This window comes from Serinus canaria, chromosome 1 (genome assembly GCF_022539315.1).
Source record: "Serinus canaria isolate serCan28SL12 chromosome 1, serCan2020, whole genome shotgun sequence".
Classification (NCBI taxonomy): Eukaryota; Metazoa; Chordata; class Aves; order Passeriformes; family Fringillidae; genus Serinus; species Serinus canaria.
In genome coordinates this window covers 106,052,940-106,074,167 of record NC_066313.1, presented here as the reverse complement: position 1 = coordinate 106,074,167, position 21,228 = coordinate 106,052,940, and the positions used below count along the sequence as shown (strand labels likewise).

General features: G+C 41.6%; 1 protein-coding gene across 5 annotated transcripts in view; it reads left to right on the top strand.

Moving 5' to 3' along the window:
- The window catches only part of SRPX (sushi repeat containing protein X-linked), a 41,349-nt gene that overhangs the window by 17,342 nt on the left and 2,779 nt on the right, over positions 1-21,228 (top strand). Inside the window, exons 1-9 of one of the 5 annotated variants that reach the window (XM_009089625.4) lie at positions 2,016-2,167; positions 5,458-5,517; positions 11,157-11,348; positions 11,960-12,136; positions 15,516-15,642; positions 17,473-17,594; positions 18,241-18,420; positions 18,848-18,981; positions 20,797-20,918. In XM_009089625.4, the coding sequence (XP_009087873.1) occupies positions 2,098-2,167; positions 5,458-5,517; positions 11,157-11,348; positions 11,960-12,136; positions 15,516-15,642; positions 17,473-17,594; positions 18,241-18,420; positions 18,848-18,981; positions 20,797-20,918 (1,184 nt within the window). In that variant the 5' untranslated portion in view covers positions 2,016-2,097. Of the gene's footprint in view, positions 1-2,015; positions 2,168-5,457; positions 5,518-5,543; positions 5,722-11,156; positions 11,349-11,959; positions 12,137-15,515; positions 15,643-17,472; positions 17,595-18,240; positions 18,421-18,847; positions 18,982-20,796; positions 20,919-21,228 lie in introns of those variants that run through there. The other 4 variants (XM_030234707.2, XM_018913494.3, XM_018913495.2 and 1 more) reach the window with 4 other exon arrangements.

Here is a 21,228-nt window from a genome sequence, read left to right as displayed (position 1 = left end):
GGAAGTTATTCATTTGAGCTAATAAACTGCACATAAGATTATTAACTTGGCTGGCATTCAGAAACATGCCATGATTTTCTTGATACCCTCTGATTCTCAGTTAAGAACAATTATTGCTGATTATGAAATGGTTTTGTTTCAATGCTTTAAGGTCCATTTGAACCCAAACCAGTCTGTGATTGTAGGATTTCTATAATAAAACAACAACAACGAAAAATATATATAGGGCTTCATAGAACAGATGCAACAAAACACCTAACTGTGCAGACAGTTTTTAAACAAATACTGAGGTCCCACCAAAGCAAATGGTTTTTAAACATGAACTTTGCAGACCTCTGGGGTATAATGTTTAGCCAGTAAAGAATGAGATGAAAAACCCAGATTTCCATTTTTAGTACCATCATAAACACGAATGCAAGTATTTTTACACAAAAAAATGTGAACATCATGACCGTTTTGTGCCTTTTCTGCCCTGTCATGTGCTTCTTCCAGACTTCTGAGGTCTGAGTGACCTTAGCCCTGCCATTCTCCAAGAAGCTCTTCAGTTTGCTGCAGTAGAGCTAAGGTCTTAAATTCACATATTTAGTATGGCACATATTTGATATGCCTTCAGGTACTGTGGAATGTAAAACATTGGATGAACTAAATCCAGATGTTGCAGACTTACTGGGGGAAACTGGTCATTCTCTTCTTGCACGTGGTTAAACTGATCAACTTTTTGAAAATGGGAGGAATTCCCAAGCACTTTTTCTCTGAGTTGAAAGGTTAAATGTGAAAGGAGCTTTCTCTTTCCTCCCAGTATCAAAAGTAGCCAGTGGCTGTGCACTACAGAAAATACCATTTAGGTTCATCTAATTCATGTTGTTTCTGTGTGCTCAAGACACAGTGTCATTATAGTTTTGATGTGGCTTTTGGTTTTTTTTGTTGTTTTTCATTTTGCTCTCTTCTTTTTGTTATTCTGTGAAATCTACCATGCAACTGAAATTGGCTATTATTGCTGTATCTTTAGGCTTTTTGCTGTTCTCCATTTCCCAGCAGCATTAAAAAAGTTGGAAATGTGGTGATCTTTTCACTATAGGCTAGGGGCAGAGTGGCTGAAAAGGTTCCTGGAGGAAAAGGACTTGGAGGTGCTGGTCAGCAGTAGCTGAACGTGAGCCAGGTGTGCCCAGGGGGCCAAGGAGGCCAGTGGCAGCTGGCCTGTGTCACCAGTAGTGTGGCAGCAGGACCAGGTCAGACATTTTCCCCCTGTACTGGTGAGGCCACCACGAGTGCTGTATCCATTCTGGACCCCTTTAATTCAGCAAGGACATTGAGGGGCTGGAGCATGTCCAGAGAAGGGGAAGTGAGCTGGGAAGGCTCTGGAGCACAAGTGCTGTGAGGAGGGGCTGAGGGAGCTGGGTTTAGCCTGGAATAAAGGAGCTCAGTGGGCACCGCGTTGCTCTCTAGGACTCCCTGAAAGGAAGGTGTAGCAAAACGGGGTCTCTTCCACCAGGCAACAAGAGCAAGGATTGGGAGCACGTGCTCTCAAGCTGCACCAGGGCGGGGCATTAGTAGGGATATTTTTTTTTCACGGAAAGGGTGATGACATATCGGAATGGGCAGTCCAGGGAGATGGGGGAGTCACTCTCCCTGTAGGTATTTAAGGAACGACATGGCACTCAGTACCATGTTGTAGTTGACACGGTGGCCACAGGTTACACTCGATGATGTCAGGTGTCTTTTCCAACCCAGTAGGTTCTGTGATGCTATGGGAAGACACCTGGCCAGGCACGCAGTCCCGGCCCCTCGGTGCCCTGGCTGAGGCGGGGTCACCGGTGGGAATCCCGCACATCTCTGCGGGCCGGGCACCACCGGGCGAGTCCGGGGGGCACGTCGGAGGGCAGCAGGACCCCTGGGGGGACAACAAATGGCACAGGCGACACCGGAGCCCCGGCGGACCCAAACCCTCCCGGAGGTGAGGCGAGGCAGGGCAGCCGGAGGGGGAGACTCAGGCGGAGCCCGGGAGCCCCTCGGAGAGTGTCCCCGTCCCCCTCCTCCTCCTTCTCCTCCTGCTGCTCCTCCTGCTGCAGCCCCGGGCCGGGCAGAGCCGTGAGGAGCATGGGGAGCTGCTGGCTGCACCTCGCCGCGCTGCTCGCCCTGGGCGCCCGGGCCAGCCTGGAGTACGAGGGTGAGGAAGGGGAGGAAGAGGCGGCGGGGCCGGGGCAGAGCGGGGCCGGGGGCAGAGCAGGGCCGGGCCGGGGCCGGGGCAGAGCGGGGCCGGGCCGGGGCCGCTGCTCTGAATTCTCGTGTAGAAATGACAGCGCCGAGCTCTCCTTCTCCGTCGCTTTCACCGCAAGTTTTCCGTGCCAGTGGCGTAAAGCCGTGCTTTCTCAGAATTTCCCTTCAAGGCTCTTACCAGGAATTAGAAGCCAAATTATGCGTTCGTTTAGCAGCCTAAAAAGTACACTAAGGTAGACAAAGTGATGAGTTCCTGGCACTGTTTCCTGACAGACTTTCTTCAAGTGCTCTCTGGGGTAAGGTCCGTTTGCAGAAGCTGAAGGTGTGGGCTTAAACCCCCCCAAAAATATAGTAAAATTATTTGCAAATTTTCTCTTTTTAATATTCCACCAAACCATGTCTTTAAGTGCCAAAACTTGGTATCATCTAGATACCTGCAGGAATACTGACTCAGTCACTTCCCTGGGCAGCCTGTTCCAATGTTTTTGACAACCCTTTCAGTGAACAAATTTTTCCTAATAGCTGTTCTTTGCTATTTTAAACTTCCCCTTGCCCAGCCTGAGGCTATTTCCTCTCTCTCATCCTGTTGGTTGTTACCTGGGAGAAGAGACACACCCCATGTGTCTACAGCATCTTTTCAGGCAGTTAGAGAAAGTGTTGAGCCTCCTTTTCTCCAGGCTTATCAACCCTAACTCCCTCAGCAATTCCTTATAGGACTTGTGTTCCAGAACTTCTGCTGTTTCAGGGCAGTAAATTGAAAAGTTTCACGTTGGTTTAATATGCTACACTGTAGTTGTCTATGGCTCACTTTAATTTAAACTCAGCATTGTTAGGTCAGTCCTGGGACAGCAAGTGTGCATAGTTCTTCTGCCTCTTCTGTGTCACATTCTTTCTTTTTCTCCGTTACAAAGGAATTATAGTATGTGAAGTGTTGTTCATCTGTATGCAGTGCCTGGCTTGGCACTATGTTCTTGTGCCCTGATCTTGCCATCAGACCTGTACAAGTAAACCTCTGCAATGGGGACAGAATTTTATTTTGTGAATGAAGAAATCCTGTTTTCCTGACATAAACAGAATGGTGTAAATCCATAGATTAATCTTAAAATGAAAGTGTTATTTCATGTGTTTTGCTTGACATCTGCCAGAACAAAGTCCACACCTGTTTTTGGCAGGAACCTGCTATACCCTGAACTGTGATAATTTTAGCATGTCCAACACAGAATAATGCTTTGTCCTTACATGGCTTGGTAGCCAGTTGTGAATGTATGTGAAGCAGAAATGCTTTGATTTGTGGCTGAGAAAATGGAGATGAACAAGGAACACCTCTTCCATGGCTCCCCAAGCCAAGTCTGTTGTGTTTATTAAGAAAACATTGATTGTTAGGAAAGAGATATGACTGACTTTTCATTTTGAGGTAGAAAATGAGTTGGAAATGGGAGATGTCAAGCTCCATCAGGAGAGCCTCCTTTCAGGGCAAAAGCAGTGAATAGCTCTTTAAGGCCTGTTTTTCTTAGAAAACTGTCAGAAGGACTTATTTGTTTGTTGTCTAAGGAAAGGCAAATGCATAAGAGCTCGCATAATTCTGAGATTTACTAATTTTAAATGCTGAAGTCACTGCACAGTAAAATTTGGACAATTTTTGGTGATAACACTGAAGTAACAGTTTTATAGCCTTGAAAGTGAGTAATTAGCTAAGAGTATTCCAATTTCTGGCAGAAAAATTGATGTTTAGAGAGGTACTCATTTACATATCAAGGTCTTCCTGAAGCCCTCAGGGATCACAGCTTGGTCTTTTTGCTCTGCAGTCAGATTTCAAGTGCAAAAAAGTTTGGTTTTATGTTCAAAAGTCTCTCAGATGTCAGTGTTTAGATATCAAAATTGAATCTCAACAAGAAACATTAAAAATCCAGAGAAATTATTCTAAGTGATAGAAAGACTTCATTGTGTACAAGTCCCTCAATTTCAGAGGAAATTCACTTCTTCAGGTCCCAGTTCAAATTGGTGGAGGGATTCCCAGTGCTGGGGAAGTGCTCCCATGGACCAGCTGCAGATACATAAGTTTTCTTGAGTCTGGTAGAGGAAGAAATCAAGTTTCACCATTTTATGGACTGATGTTTTGGGTTTTTTTAATAAGAAATGGAATCTTTTGACAGATGTTGACAGAAATCAAACTCTTGGGTTTGATTTCTGCTGAAGAGTTGTATTCTTTGCACATGGAATCAGTAGCTTATTGAGGTGCCTGAATTAAATAATTTTGTCTAATTTTAAGCAGCAGCTTGTACAGGCTGTAGTCTCAGATGTCAGCAAATAGTGATGATATAACCCCAAATGCTGGAACTTGAGATTCCATGTGAGAAGCTCCTGTGGCCCCTGAGTACCTGCCTATTGCATGCAAGGTTTTAAAAAGGATATCTCAAAGGGGGAATTTGTATGAGCCCTTCTTTGTAGAAAAGATTTATCTAGAATTTAGACTAGACTTCATGCTCTAAAAATGCTGATTTTGAATAAGTGTTGTTTAGGAATTTTGAAGGCTTTCTTGCCAACTGCTTTGTTTTATTGGTAGTTTATTTGAGTAGAAGTGCTCCAACTGGTTTCTGGTTTTTAGAAAGCAGCTTCTACCTTTATTTTAAGCTTTCAGCCATTGCACAGGGTTTTGAAAGTATGGAGCTTTGTTGTCTCTGTATTTGAACAATGCCAGAAGAATGCTTGAAACCAAACCGTGTTTTTGATTTCAGTGTAACTTGTGTTTGCAGGTCATGTACCTCAATGTCTTGTTCTTGGTGTCAGGATCTTACAGGTCATTAAGGATGGTTGGACTTGAGTTGTTTACATTTTACTTTTGCTGTTTGGCCTGATGGCTGTTGACTGCCATTGACACTCTGAAACCACTTTATAGTGAAACCTCTGATGAGGCCTTTCACCTGTACCTGCTCTGCTCAGTAGATCACCTATATGGTAGCTGTAACAGAGCAGCTGTGACTTGGCATGTGCCACTTAACATTGCACTAGGAGCACCAAGAGAAATTTACTATTTCACTTCATTATCAAATCCATTTGCCCCTTCCAAATTCACTATAAAGTGGGTCTGCTATGACTCTGAGCTTCAGAGAAGCCCATGCTGATGACATTGCATAGATTATTGCATCCTAATCTTGCATGTCTTTTCTCAAAGCTTTCTTTTATTTTTAATTTATATTTCCTTTCTTGCTGCAGTTTTTTTTCTCTTCTTTTTTATTGTAGGATCAGGATATTCACCCCTTGAAGATGATGAGGATGTTTATGCACGCAGTAGATACAAAGGTGAATGCTTTGCTTATGTGCTAAAGAGGATCAATTGCTTGCTGACAGAAAGCTTCGTTCTTTTTTTCTTTTCATGGATTATACAATCTTGGTGATCCAGCTCCATGTTTTTTCTCATGGATATTTAGATCAAGATTTAATTTCTGCTGTGTTTAACAATGGAAATTAGACCAAATATTGATCACAACTCTTTCGTGCACCTGAGTAAGTAACTTTTATTATGCCTTTGCTCCTGGGAGATCAGGCTGTTGAATGATGAAAATCAGGAAGAGCTTCTCTTTCTTATCCATACATGCTAACAAAACCATCAATGATAAACTGATTCAAAACCTGAGCTTACTGATGGTAATGTATAGAAGTACATGCAAGAGAACTTGATTTTCATGACATTTTTCTTTCCATAGAATTGCTTGCATTTCAGGTTAGCCTGCTACCTGAAGTGCCAAGTGAAGTGTGTTTAACAAATGCATGTGTGCATTCCAAAACCAAATTATGAAGCTGGATGAGTGAATGGATGGGCACATTTATAAAGCAAATTCAGGTTTTCTTCCCTATTCTGGAAGATTTTGCCATTCAGCAAGAGTGAGAAGTTTTTTGCTACTACCAGTAAATCTTCCATTTGCTGTGTCCATTTTCTAAAAAGTCTGCTTTTGTCTTAATATCACTCTCCTCTGCCAAAATTCCTCAGAAGTCTAGACATTAAAGAAATGTAGCATTTCATTTGTCACTTAAATAGTAACTGTGTTTCTTTTTACTGAATTAATCTATGGAGGTACTAGGGTTGTCATCATTTTGATTACTTAGAAATACTGGTCATTGGTGTCTTGTTGTACATTATTGATTCTCTGCAAAGAATCAATGGGCCATATAAGAGGTAAGTCATAAAATAATTCAGACATTTATGAACAGCCAAGCCATACAGCTTTTATGGCTATGTTGCTGTTTTCATAAATGTCTCATCTTCCTCCCAGGAAAATACTCAAGTAAAAAATTTTGCTTTCAAACATGTGCACAAATAATTCTCTAAAGCTTTATTTAGGCTAAGTCATTTTTCTTTGCCTTCTAACATGTGATCCTATACAGAGACATAGAAAAATAACTCTGAGATCATGAAGATAAATCAATGCCAATTCATGCCAGGGCAGGCAAGTAGTTAAAATGTGGATTCTGTGTAAATTCCTTTTGTATGGTGATCCAAAATGGATTGTACTTGTGTCAGCCAAAATGTCACCAGGCTAAGTGGAACATAATGACTCGTTCACACAGATATTAAAAACTGCCCCAAGTTGGGAAGCACTACTGCCAAATGTAGAGGAACAGATAATGTGAATCTAAGAATATAAAGCACTGGAACAGAAAAGGCTGATTCTTCATTAGCATACTTCTTTATGTTGGTTTTGGGGGGGGGGAAGGGGATGGAGAAAGACAAAGCAAGGAAAAACAGGCTGTTTAGCAATCTTCAGAGCTTCTCCTCAGATGTGCAGTCCAGCATTTTGGGTGTGGCCCATTTCTTAGCAAATAAAACTTACCAATAACAGGAACTGAATGGATTTTTTAATTGGTGTTCACCTATGCAAGCAGCATTGGATTTTTCTTTCTACTCATGTGCAAGCAAGCACACATGTGCAAGATTCATCCTCTTTGACATCTGCAAACAAAACATTGCAGTTTACTGGGAGGGGTGAAAATCGACCTCCTTCTAAACCCTTTTGTCTTCATCTGGACGTTTTCCCACTTGCTCAGCTTTCCAGAGAAACAGGGCCAAGGTTTTCTGTGCCTACAGCATTTTTAAGGAGTTTTTCCCTTCCTCCCTGGTGAGCCATCAGCTCTGTTGGCTGGTGTAGCAGCTAGCAGCAGTACAGCTGGTCACTTTGTGTGTTTTTTGTGAAGGATGGGCTCAGCTGAGGCTGGTGTTCAAACAGGATCAAAGGGCTAGGGGAGATGATGCTCTAGAAAGTGCTTTCCTTCCTGCCACTTGGCATCTTTGATCATATTTCATGAGGAAAGGTTTCCTGAGTACAGCAGTTCCTATGTTTATCACAGCTCCAGTGCCACTGCTCTGGTCATCCTCATTCCTAATATTTTTTCTCAGATATTGTAATGATCAGGCAGTATCCATAGCTGTAAAGGCAATATTGGGGCTTCAACCATTTCAGTTTGCTGCCTGTTTTCCAGTGGTTTCAAACACAGGATACACTACTAAGTGAAAATTCAGGATATTGTATTGCTGAGGGACTTTTTAGTTATTTTTTATGCTGAGGTGCATACTTTCTATTAAACAAGAAACCAGTATTTAGGTCCTGGTACCTAAAACTCAAATTTCAGTTGGGTGAACAGAGCCTGATATAGATAGTGAAGTTCCAGAAAAGGTGTGTGGGAAATCTCTAGCTGTTATAATCCCCAAAGCCTTCAGGAACACGGCTGAGCTTGCCTTGAGGCAGGGAACAGCTTATGTAACCCCTTGGGGCCTCACACAAACCTAATATTCCACAAGTGCTCTATGTAGCTGCTTAGCCTTTGAAAACCAATACGTGCCTTCACTTAAAAATAAACAAACTTTGATCTAAAACTTTGTTGTATTGTTTGATGTGCTTTTCAAGTTAGCTGGGTTTTCCAGCAGTATTGCTTGGTCTAACCCCCAGTATTTATAAATGGCTTGTAAACCCTGCCTCACCCACTTTCCTCTAATCACAACCAGTTCAAGAGTAAGCATTGTAATGCTTTAAATCAAACAGATGTTCCTCCTAAGCTCTTCAAGTTATCTGCATCCAGAAAGCATGTTTGCTTTTGTTTTTCTTTCTGGCAGAATCATTTGGTCCAGTGTAAGATGCATTTTGCCTCTGTGTAGGAGCTTGTTTTGTTTCTGAAAATCACTGTAGCTGCAGTGATACTACAGGAAAGGCTTTTGCTTTTTCAATGTTGTGTTTATGCATTAAACTGCATCTTTACCTGTTAGTTATCTTTTTAAAATATATGTATGTGGGTAGCTGTTTACTCAAGTCAAGTGTGTTTGTAAAACCAGAAAAAATACAGAAAAACTCAGGCAATTTTCAATACCTGAAATAGATTATTTGCCCTTTTTATTTTTATTTTTTATTAGCCTCCTATATGCAAAGCGTATTTGTCTTAAAACCCTTTACAAAGGAAGTCAGCAGTGTGCATTTGGAATTTATACATGTGGAAAACCCAAGGCATAAATGTCTTGAACTGATTTGCTGAAGAATTACATAACTGGTGGGGGTGAAAGCTCAGCCCAAATGAGTTTTCATCCACCCAGTCCTGCCCTTGCAGAGAGTGTTGTCTTAGTAACTTCAGGTTTAAGCCCTTTTGCAGAAAAACTGAGGCCTAGTTCTTAGTTAAGGAGATCTTCCAGGCTTGGGGATGTAAATAAGTGGAAATTTAAGATATCAGGGCATGGGAAGAGCAAGTGGGACAGACAAGCTGGAGAGTTTAGGCATGAGACCACTAAAACAGAGATTGTGGGAAAGCTCAGGAGTAGGAGGATTTCTCAGGAGAGGTGAATGAGACAGAGGCTGTGAATCCAAGATGTGTGGCTTCCCCCAGAGAGTGGTCAGAGGTGGTGGCTGAGACTGCACCAGCAGCCCTGGGGCAGCAGTTAAGGAGGCAGAGCTGGGTGTTGGCATCACTCATTTTTCCAGCAGTTGACTTCTGTTCCATTAGCTCACACTCCTCATCTGTTGTCTCAATTTTCATTTGGTGCACAACAAGCATGAAAAATGGGAGCCACTGTGATACAGCCCCTCAACAAAATGGCCCAAGGCAGTGGATGTGGGGATTTTTTAAATGTGTTGTGGGAGCTGTGGGATACAGATTAGGGTAAAGGACAGGAAATAGGTCTAAAAAAAAATCAAACCCCCAAACCAAAACCCACTCTCCACCAAAGCACTTTGCATAATTATAAGGTAAATAGCAGAGGATGTGTTTGACATTGAAAAAACAGGCTTACAGGTGGGAAGAAACAGAGCTGGGATGATTGTGTGGCTGAGCCAGAAAGCTGAATTCTACTTTACCCTTAATCTGAGGGGTGCTGTTAGACTGTCCTGCTTGTGTCCTGTGCCTCAGTTACTGTGTGTTTGGTGGCACTAGGAAAAATCTCACCTACACATCTTTGTAAAGGGTTTTTTACTTGTATTGCTGAAAGACAAAAATAAGCATATCACAGTACAACTGCTTCAGAAATGGATTAGTCTAGAGGAAATGTGCCCTTGGTCTAGCCAAAAGATTGATAATTAGTGTCTGATTTTAGTCTGCAGATGCTATTTGTGTTTATTCAGGACCAACACTTAAAAATATAGGTGTAAGGTGTAGTTTCCTTTGGGAAGATGTAAATATGTCATAGAGACAGAGCACATTGAATATAAATATTCCATGTATGAGAAATGCTGTGTTGATTGTTGTTTGTTTATGTATGGAGCTGATCCAACTAGTATAGGAAGGTGCACTTAATAACTATGAGAATTGAGCTAGGAGTGAACATCTGCCAAACATGATCTAGAAATTTTTAGTGTTGTTTGTGACTGTAAGTATGAAGGCTAAAAATCCTGTGTTTTGTTTGTTTAGGGGTTTTTTTTCATCTTCCTTGCAAAATTCAAAATGTTTTTTCATGCCCCTCCCTCATGTCACACATTGTCCCACAGGATTTCAGGATTTGTCATCTTTTCTTTTTGCTTTGCAATCCCTCCCTCCCTCCCTCCCTCTCTCCCTCCCTCCCTCTCTCCCTCCCTCTCTCCTCTCCCAATACATGCTTTTCAAATCTTGGATCTGAGAAAGACACAGGCTTAGTCACTCCTTGTGTAGGAAACACCTACTGAGGAACTGCCCATTTTCTTGGGGTGCCCTTTTGTCAAAGCTAAACAAAGAATGTGAAACTTTGGGAAGGGCAATCTCTACTTGGTATTCTCATCAGCACTACAGTGTGGAGGTAAATCCTCACAAGGTGGAGGTACCCATATCCTGAATATTTTACAGTGTGGCCCTGACCAGTTAATACAGGTTCATTTGGAGCAGGTTCAGTGTGACATCTTGGCAATATGATTTATGTAAGAAGTATCTTCTAACTGTGGGAGGGCTTGAACCATCACTGAGTTTTACAAGGCAGGTTATTGTGGAAGCAGAACTTATTTTTTTTTTAATGAGCACTAAGCTAAATGTGGAAAGCTGACAACTGCAGCTAGATTAAGGTGTTCCTAGTGCAAACTTTTCTTATCAAAGAGCAAAAGTTAGATCTAACAAAGTTGAATGTGTCTGCTTAAAAACAAGAGGGAAAAACAAGCTCAGTTGTCATCAAACTGCCCACATGGTGGCACACTTATTCCATGGACAAAAAGCATAGTAAAACCCCACCTGCCCTCACTACCCCTCCAATATAATGGCTACAATCTTTAATGTTTGTCATAAAAAAAGAGCTTCCATTCTTTAAAGGGATGACTTCCTCATGTATAAGTGCACCTCTGCAGTGTTCTCCAATTTAAAGATTGATGGCTTTTTAAAGAAGAGGGTTTTTTTTTTTCCCTTTTCTTCTCTGTGACCTTGATTAAGCAAAGTGATTTTATATTTGTGTCTGAACTTTTACATTTTTCTAATTGCTATGTGTGGGGCTTTTTTCTTCTCTGTGTCAGAAACACCGTGGTGCTCCCCCATTAAAGTGAAACATGGTTATGCAAACTGCAGGACACCTCAAGGGGAATATTACAAGAACGTGTTGGGCACAAGATGTGATATTCGCTGTCAGAAGGGCTACGAGCTGCATGGCCCTCACCAGCTGATTTGTCAGTCGAGCAAACGCTGGTCTGGGAAGGTGCTCTGCAAACGTAAGTGGTTGCAAAATCTTTGTGTGTGTGACTTGTGCTCCAGCTTCAGACAAGAAATTTTTATTTGCCATTGAAACTGATCTTTGGATTATTTTTTTTAAATTATTTTACAGTTGGCAGTATGCTTAGATATGTAGATTAGTTTGTTGTTGAGACTTTCTCAGGGGTGCATGACATGATAAGCATCTCAGTGGTACAAACACTCGTGACAGATAGGGAATATTTTATCAATGCGAGATTTTGATTTGTGGGAATAGTTTTATGACAGAGCCATAAAGCTGCTTTAAAAAGCTGCCCATCTTAGACTTTCTAAGTTGACACAATTTGTACCAGGTGTCTAAATGGGCTCTTAGAGTAAAACATTCTCTGAGAAGAGAGGAATAGGTACCTGTCATCCCTTTTCTCATTAAATATTGTATCAGGCCACTAACTCTCATGTAGAGTTAAATTTGAAATGCAACTAATGAGAACAGTGTGGAAAAACCTCACGTAGAACAAGACTTTCTCCCACTTGTTGTTTGCCAGCTGTGTCTTTATTTCTGTGTACTAACGTGTGCATTACTGCAAAGGGAGGGTCATAGATTTCCAGAAGTCTCTATTTCCTTTTCCAGAGAAGCGTTGCCCTACCCTATCCATGCCAACCAACGGGGGCTTCAAGTGTTTGGACGGTGCCTACTTTGGCTCGAGGTGTGAGTACTACTGCTCCCCGGGGTACCAGCTGAAGGGGGACCGCATCGTCACCTGCATGGACAGCAAGGCCTGGAGCGGCCGCCCGGCAGCCTGCGTGGGTAAGTGAGGTGTTGGGCTGTTTGGTCTACATCCCAAGGTACCTGCCACTGCCACGTCCTGCACATCTCAACTCCAAAAGGTCTTTTTAATCCAGTTCATGGGGAGAAAAAGCTACTGTCCTGTGGGATTCACATTCTCTGAACCTGAGAGAAGCAGACAAGAGAATGATCGAAACAATTCTTATCTCATTTGCTGTGCCTGCGTTTGTGCACAAGTGGAATGCATTATGGAAGATTGTTTACCTGAAGGAATTTGGTAATTGGATTCTGGTGTGAGTGTTTTGTTTTCTTGACCAATCTCTGCAAGCTGTGTCCTGACGGTCGGTCAGGAGACAGTCACGAGATTTTGTTCAGTTGAGTTCTTGTTCAGTTTCAGTTTAGATGTAATATAATATAGAATAATACAGTATGATAAAGTAATTAATTAGCCTTCTGATATCATGGAGTCAGATGCATCATTCTTCCCACCCGTCGTGCAAAATTGCACCAATACTGTCCCTCTCAAGGAAGCAGAGAACAGTTTTCCAAGTGTGCAAGGTTCTGTCACTCAGTACTTTCAGTCCAAAGCCAAACATTGCCACTTTAATAGAGATGAGTCTGGTATAAATGGCCAGCACTTTACCATGCTTGTCATAGCTTTTGGTGCTTCCTCAGTGTCTCCTTGATAGTGTGTGGTTACTATGCTGCTCTTCCAGCATGTTTTCTGTGCTGGAATTTGTCAAACTCTCTTCTGCTTAATGATTAAAAACAGGTTTGAATGTAAACCCATTGGCTGAACTGTTTTTCTTCCTCAGGATCGTGGTCTTCAAATATATCCAGAGAATGTGAATGGATTGTAGTTACCAGCATGGTTGCAGTGAGCTAATTTAAATTTCAGCCTAGTTCTCTCTAGTTATGCCAGCAATTTGAATTACATAGCCAGTGGTCTCCTGGGAACCTCAGCTGGAAGAAGTATTTCTATATACATAAATCAAAAGAAAGATAAATACTGAGATTTAACTTTTCTGACTACTAATGAAATTTCAGCATGTAAAGTCTCAGAAGGCTGCCCCTGTTTCTGGGAAGGCTCTGATAAAAGCTTCAGCAGCCACCCACAAAGGAAAGTATTTCTTTGGCCATCTGAAATGGCTACCAGTAATTTAAAGCATGTGGGTGGTAGAGTGTTTATGCTTAGTGTCTTGTGTGTATGATAGCTTGGTTTTCCTCAGAATGCCTATGGCTCAGTCTAGGTTGGCGTATGGCTTTGGAGCCTCTCCACTGTGGCCTGATGTTCATAAAGTATTTTTCAGGTTTCCTGTGATTTGGTGTTGTACAAATGTAGAAATGATCTGCTTGGGTCTAGACTGTTTATGGTGTCTCTTGCTTTTGTTTGTAAAAAAAAGCTTTGTCCTTCTCAGTGGTGTGGGCAGAGGAAGAAAAACAAACTTTTATGTTTGGAAATGATAAAATACTGTCCTCTCTATTTCCTGGCACTTTCAGAAGCTCATCTGAGTGCAGAGATGGTGAGCTGATTACAAAGGATGCTGTCTTGCGGAGTAAAGTAAGCAAGTACCTTAAGCAGTAAAAAAAAAGAGACTAAGTTAGCACTGACACTTCTTTTTTATTCCAAAAATGCACAGTAGTTGTTGCACAGGGTTTCAAGGCCCAGTTGTTGCATAGGATTACAAATCCCAAGTAACCCAGTAAAAGTAACACTAAGATTTAAGTTGTGGTAATACTGCGTAGTTTGTGCACACAGCTCCTATATGCAAATAGTGAGATCTGCTCAGTCTTAACAATCAGCAGACTGTTAAATAAGATTATATTTAGACCTTTTGATAGGTAGGATAGAGATTTTTTTGTGACCAGACATCACACACATAATTGTGGCCAGACATAATTCTAACAGTACAGTGACATTTGCAGTTGAACACTTGTTCCTTAGTGTAATGCAGAAGTTACAGAGCTGCAGCCTACACAGTGGCCAGGAGAGGACTGATTGAGCAGCTGAGGAGTGAAATTGAGGAGAGCAATGAAATACAAAGGCAAAAAGGCTGCTTAAATTCTTAACTTTGATATTCAGTGAGTTGTACTGTGCGCAGTAGGGATGCTACTTGTGATCAGAGGCAGGGACTGGTAAACTTTATGTCATGGAAGTGTCCTGGGGATTCCACAGCTTTTGGCATTGAGTATGGCTAAAATTACTTCAGAGCTGAACCTTAAAACAAGGGGCTTTCCTCTACCCTTTTATACTGCAGTTGCACTGTGTAGCATTTTTGCATAAATTATGTGGGCTTTGCAGTACAGCAGTGAAGATCCATGTAGGAAAGGTATAAGGCCTTTCAGTAGTCAAATGTATTCATTAAAAGGGGGAAAAAAGATTTTTTTTTTAATCAGATATGTTCTAGCAGTGACTTACAGAAGTCCTTATAGTTAGTGAGTATTCTGTCCTAACAAAGCAGACTGTCTCCTGCCCTCACCCTGGAAGAGGAAGGATATCCCTCATGTTGCGGAAATAATTTTGATTAAAAGAAAAATCAATGTACAGCTGGTTTTGGTTATCAGTTAGCTAAAAATGCCAATACTTACTTGAATAATGTTTTCATTATATCTTTAATGCACTGTAACATGTATTGAAATAGATTACTTTCCTCTAGAAGATTGAAAAATGTCCCTGTCTTTTCTTCTGGAAAGATTGCCTTTTCCTGCAGTTTGTATAACAGAGGTTGTGGTAAATGGCTGTCACCAAGCTAAGTCATCCTTTTGTCACATCCTGAGCCTGTATTGATGGGATGCTTGTCCTAGTAGTGCTGGCCACTGATGTAAGACATTATATGAGTTACTTGGAAAAACTCAAATGCAGCATTGATTCTCCACAAAATGATAATTGTGCCAGACTTCTGTTGTTTCTCATTTTGCCATTACTGCAGGAAAAATAACCAGCATGTAAAGAGTAACATGCAAAGTTACCATGCAGAGATATATTGATGTTCAATGTGCTTTAAAAATGCTCTTAATCACATCAACTACTGCACAGATGGACAAAGAAAAGGATGCAGATAAATAGAACATCCAGGCTCCCTGGGTATGATCTTGGACATCCCTCCTTGGAGTTCAAAGCCATCCAAAATGACTTTTTAACTGAACTATGTACAGAAATTTACAGTAACTACTTTTAGTTGGGTTTTCTGCATTACAAAGGGCTGATCACTGTCAGCTCTTCTTACAAAAAGGTGAGAAGTAAAGGCTCCCATGCACCTTGGCTGGGATGAATCCAGGGCTGGGGAGGCCAGCTGGAGGTGGTCCTGGGCTACCCTTACAGCAGGGAAGGAGCTGTGGAGAAAATGCACAGCTCTGGCAGATGCTGCAGTGCCCTTTTTTGTCACATTCATTTCCCCAGACACTGAACCTCCAAGGATCCAGTGCCCGAGCGTGAAGGAGAAGTCCGCAGAGCCCAACAAGCTGACAGCGCGCGTGTTCTGGGACACCCCGGAGGGACGGGACACCGCCGACGGCATTCTCACCGAGTGGGTGAAAGTCTCTGCATGTGTGCTTTCCCTCCTTCTTACTCTTCTGTTAGCAGTTCAGCAGGGCAGGTACCCTTTTCCTTCATTCATCCAAGGTATAGCTATCACATGTCATTATAGCTGTCATATGTCACTGCTCTGTAAAGAATTGCATGTTTGGAGGTGAGTTGTTCAGAACTGGTTACCCAGTTGTGGGTATTTAGAGCTGGTGGAGTAAGCAACAGCGGCATTTTTGCTGCACCTGTGAAGTTTTGCAGAGCTTCTTTGTGGGTCTCATAATTAACAGGTTTTCTTCCACCAAGTAACCTTTTGTACATAACAATGAAAACAGAGTAGTGCATTGGAGGTAACAGAAGAGGTTAAGTTTGACTGTCTTAAAAAAACCAAGGTGTGTCACAAAATAAAATCTGCAATCATCTTTAGGTTTCTTCCAAAGGTAGTGCTGGCTGCTGATGTCCCAGGATTCTGCAGCTGACCTTTAAAGTAGCATTTCTTGTTTGTAACCTTGATAGATTTAAACATTGAATCTAGATATTACAGTTCAAAAATTTCTTTGTCACTTTCTGTGGTTTCACTGTCCCATTTTCCAGAAGAACAGGGTGTACTTCTCATGGTACTACTGTCTCTGATTTTCCCGTTTTTATCATGCAGGATTTAGGTCAATCTATCTGGATTACTGTAATGTAGGGAGCATGGAAAATCTGTTTCTTTCAGTAAGCAAGTTACCTCATTACATTAATGGACTGGTTAAGCTTAAAAGCTCAGAGTTGTTAAGCTTGAAGGTGTTTACAGTTTCATGTAAATACAAAGAAACTAATGGAAGACAATGATATTGCCCTTTTATTGCTATAATTTAATAACTTCATAAAGAAGCATTCATTACATAATAAAAAACTTAATTGCCATTGAGGTCTGATGTAACAATTTAGTGACAATTAGCATCAAAAACTACACCTGTTGGAGTAAAAATTTGGAAAAATGTCAGAATGAAGACATTCCTAAGTCAGTTTGATAAAGGAATGTCTGATGGGCAAAATAATGGGGAGTATGCCATGTAGATTCTGTCATACAAGTAACTGTTGTCAGCTCAAAAGAGCCAAGCTCTTGGTTCAATGTAAGCTTTTCCATAAATCACATCTCTATTTTATAAAATACTGCTAAACTCTGCTGTTTTATAGGGTATGAAGTGCTTTTCTTAAATGCACAGTTTCAGGAGTACAAAAGCTTTCCCATTACATGGAAACCCCTTTGGTTACATGCTCTCTGCTTCAATACTGATATCATGTTTTTCACATCTGAATTCTCCCACCCTGTTTGCAGGACGGGGCAAATTCCAGGTGAAAATGCTGCTGTGGATCACCACACCCTTCTACTGTGACACTGAATCTCACTTTCTGTTCCATTTCTGTACATATTAACAGTCACAAATGACAATCATAGGAGCAGTTCAGAGCAGCCCATTGGGAATACATCCCCACTGTAAGAGGCTGGAGGTTTTATTTCTTAATGTTGACTTTTTCTTATTTAAGGAGAAGAAAGCTTGAGCTCCTCTGGGCAGGATGAACTTGGCTACAATGGATTGTTTTATAGGAAGGGAGCAGATCCTGCCCACTCCTTGTCTCAGCAGATTGGGCTGTAGGTAGCAAATTTAAATACTCTGGTTGTTGCTGCCCAGCTTCTTCCTTTGCTTACTCTCAAATCTTCTGTATTGCAGGCAGCCAGACAATCCTAGCGTGCCACAAACCTCCCTCTTCAGGCTTTTACAGCATTGTGGGCAAATAAATACTGGTGAATTTATGAATGTCTGTCCTGTTTTATCTCTTGGTTTAGTGTTATTTTGAAAGGCCTGCCACCAGGGTCACATTTTCCAGAAGGCGACCACAAAATCCAATATACTGTGTATGACAGAGCTGAAAACAAAGGCACTTGCAAATTTCTAGTTAAAGTCAGAGGTAAGGATGATGTTTTACCTGTAAATACAGACACTGATTTGCACCTGGCTTTGTAGGCAATTTGAAAATGTCCTCATTTCTGTATTTATCTGCATATGTCTGTGTATATAAACTCCTGTGATGATGCTGAGAGGGAGAACAGAGTCTTGCTGAAGACCCTGGGGGCCAGGTCTGCAGCATTGCTGCCCATCCAGGAGGAGCTGCTTTGATCAGCCCTGCCTCCAGCTCCACACCCCTTCCCTTCTTTTCTGCTTTTCCTGCTACACAGCCAGTGAGTTGCTGAAACGAGGAGGTGAAGGCATTTTTTTCACATCTCTCTAGCAGGGCTGCCCTTTCACAGGTCCAGATGTTAACCTCTGGAGTTGAATATACAAAGATGACCTATGGTTTTCAGCTTCAGCTCTTTGTGCTTCATGACCTTTTGTCCCATGCATACGCCTACACATCTATTTCATTTTACATTAGAGTTGAGGGATGGGGGAGTTCAGGTTGGTTGTTTGGAGTTTTTAAGTGCATGACTAATAACACAGAAAGCAAACAGAAAAATGTCTTTGGTTCTGGTATTCCACTGACCTGTGCTGCCTTAGTAACAAATGGTGATTCATGATGTGTCTTTTAATTTTTTATTTTTTTCTCTTGCTCAAAGTCAGGCGCTGTGTGAAGTTAAATGCCCCAGATAATGGCTACATCAAGTGCTCAGGTGATGGAAATAACTATGGTGCTACCTGCGAGTTCTCCTGCATTGGAGGCTATGAGCTGCAAGGAAGCCCAGCTCGAGTCTGCCAGTACAATTTGGGGTGGTCAGGAGTGGAGCCAACCTGTGCACGTAAGTGAGTATTTCACCACTCTGCCAGGAGGAGTCCAGCACAATGGTGCTTAGGGCAGTGAGAATTTGGGAAGGGGGCATGGGGTGGAATACAGCTGCAGAGTCCCAGAGGTAGGAAACTTTGCATCATTTCTGTCTTCTCTGACAGTTTGCACTTAACAGCTGAAGCTTTTGCCACCTTTGACTGCTCTTCCCTAGAGTTTGTTTTAGCTCAAAGCTTTCTACAAAATGTCATATGCTGGAGTCAATCCATTGTGCAAGTTAGAACAGTCTACAGTAAAATTGTTGGCTTCAATGAGGCCAGCATTTCACTCATGTCTTCTTTATTCTTTGATTCTTGTTCTTGTGTTTCTGCTGTTGAACTCTGCCTCTAGAAATAGACCTGTTTTCAGTGTGCTCCATAACTTTTGTTTTAATTTTATTCCAGCCATGAATATTAATGTGAATGTGAGGACTGCAGCTGCACTTCTGGATCAATTTTATGAGAAGCGGAGACTGCTGATTATTTCGACTCCTACTGCTGCTAACTTCTTCTACAGGATGCAGCTGGGGATGCTGCAGGTAAAACACATTTAAAGAGGGATGTGCAGACATTTTTTTTCTTTAAAGAAAGTCACAACAGAACAAGCTCCACTGTTTTATATAAATCAAAAAACTTCAGCTTTTATATTGTAGCCACTGAAAGATTTGGCTCAAGCAGTCATGGTTCCAGATTACTCCTTTTCACAGGGGTTTGAGTTGAAATATCCCCCCTGTCTCTAACTCAGCTCCATTCTGGATTGTACTGCCTCTGACCAGTCGCTGAATCCCAGACACTTCTGGCCCTTCCATTCTCCCCAGATTAATTTAACTCATGCTCAATAATAATTCCCTATGTCAGCTGCTAAAGAAGTTTAAAAAAAGCCCACAAACCCAGCCCTCCAGCTCTTAAACAGCTCATGCATACCAGGCTTACTGAATTAGCAACTGCAACGTAAGGAAGTGTGAATAGCTTCAGAAATAAAAAGTGCGCCAGCAAACAAAGGACCAGAGACACAGCACAGAAATCATCCAGAGTGCTGGAGATAATGTTATGAGTTTGTTGTTAAAATGTTTGGGGAATGGGGAGTTACTTGTTGTGGGGGAAGGGAAAAGGGGGAGTTATCTGTTGTGGGGTAAGGGAAGGAGTCCAGGACTTGGTGGGGGCAGAGGGTGGACAATTCAGAGAGTGATTGGGCTGGAGCACCAACCAATCACTCGACACCCTGGAGAAATGATTGCTCCAAAATGAACATCAATAAGGACCAATCAAAGTGCCCGAATTCCACCAATCAGTGCATGGATCCAAAACTCACCAATCCTGGACCAGGGATGCATATAAAAAGGGGGGTTTTCTGTTCATTTGGGCCTTTTCTTTTTCTGTTCTGGGCAGTTTTGTTCTGATCTGTTCTGTTCTGTTCTGTTCTCCTTCAAACTGTTGTGTGGGGATCTGGGCTTATCCCGGATCCTCTGTTCTCCCCAGCTTGTGATTTAATAAACGAGAGTCTTTTTCTATCCTTGAAATTTGGCCTCGTTCGCTTTTTATAACAATAACACTGGGGTGTTTTGTTCCAAAAAACTCAAAACACCTGGTAATTTTCCTTCTTATGTTTTGTAAGTGTGATGCCCTTGTTAGCTTTTTGCTGGTCTTAGGGATAGATCTCCAAAATGTATCTGTGTCCTCAGGGAAAGGAAGGAAAGGAACCAGCCCAGCTACAAGTGCTCCCATCTTGCTTTTCCTTCTCACAAATTGTAACAAAATGCAGTATAAAAAATAATTTAGACATGAATGTAATGATGTTTTTTACTGCTGGCTTAAATTACACTTGTTTTTAAGAAAAAAAAACAAACAAACAACAAAGCAGCTCCTTTTCCCTATTAGATAAACTTGGCAAGTAAATTCAATATATTGATCAAACTGAATTTAATGGCTATAGTACATTTTCCACTTCTTGGCATGGAATGAAAATGAGTTGGCATGGAAGAAAACTTTCTGCAGTCAACTTCTGTTTCACATAATTTGCTTTGATTGCCAAATTAGGTTATTGGTACAATGCTTAGTATCCTGGCATCTTCTCATATAACTACAGAGACAAGTTGATATTTCTCCTAGGTGGTCCCTCTCCATTGGTTTTCTTAGAGTATCTCAGAATCTGTTACTTAACCTCCCCTGGAGTCATGAAGCTCCGGTTCTTTGCTGTGAGAATTTGAGTGTTTACAAAGCATGCTCTCAAATCAGTTTAAAACATTTAACTAATGTTAAGAGGGGATTCTGTGAACCGTTGCTGCACACTCAAAACATGCCCCTGTTCTCTCAGAGATAACCAACACCTCTCTCTCTCCTCTGAACCTTTGCAGCCAGCACAGTGTGGGTTGGACCTGCGACATGTCACCGTGGTGGAACTGGTGGGTGTCTTCCCAGCACTGATAGGAAGAATAGGAGTGAAGCTGCTGCCCCCATCACTTGCCCTGCAGCTCAGGTAAAAGAAGCTCTCACTGCTGTGTGTTTACACCTTATCCTACAAGTTGCATTGCTTTTGATCCCTGCAATTTACTCTCCAAATACCATGTATTCTACTTTAATGCACACAGCTAGACACTGCAGAGTAGATACTGGTGAGCACACTTGGGGATTAATTTGCTGACTGTGTAATAGCTACAGCAAATTAAAACACAATAACAAATTTATTTAATCATATATTTAATATGACTATATTCATAGGTATATATATGTTCATAGACTATATTTTTGAGTCCTGCCACTGAAAACACTTCAGAGTCTGTCTGTAT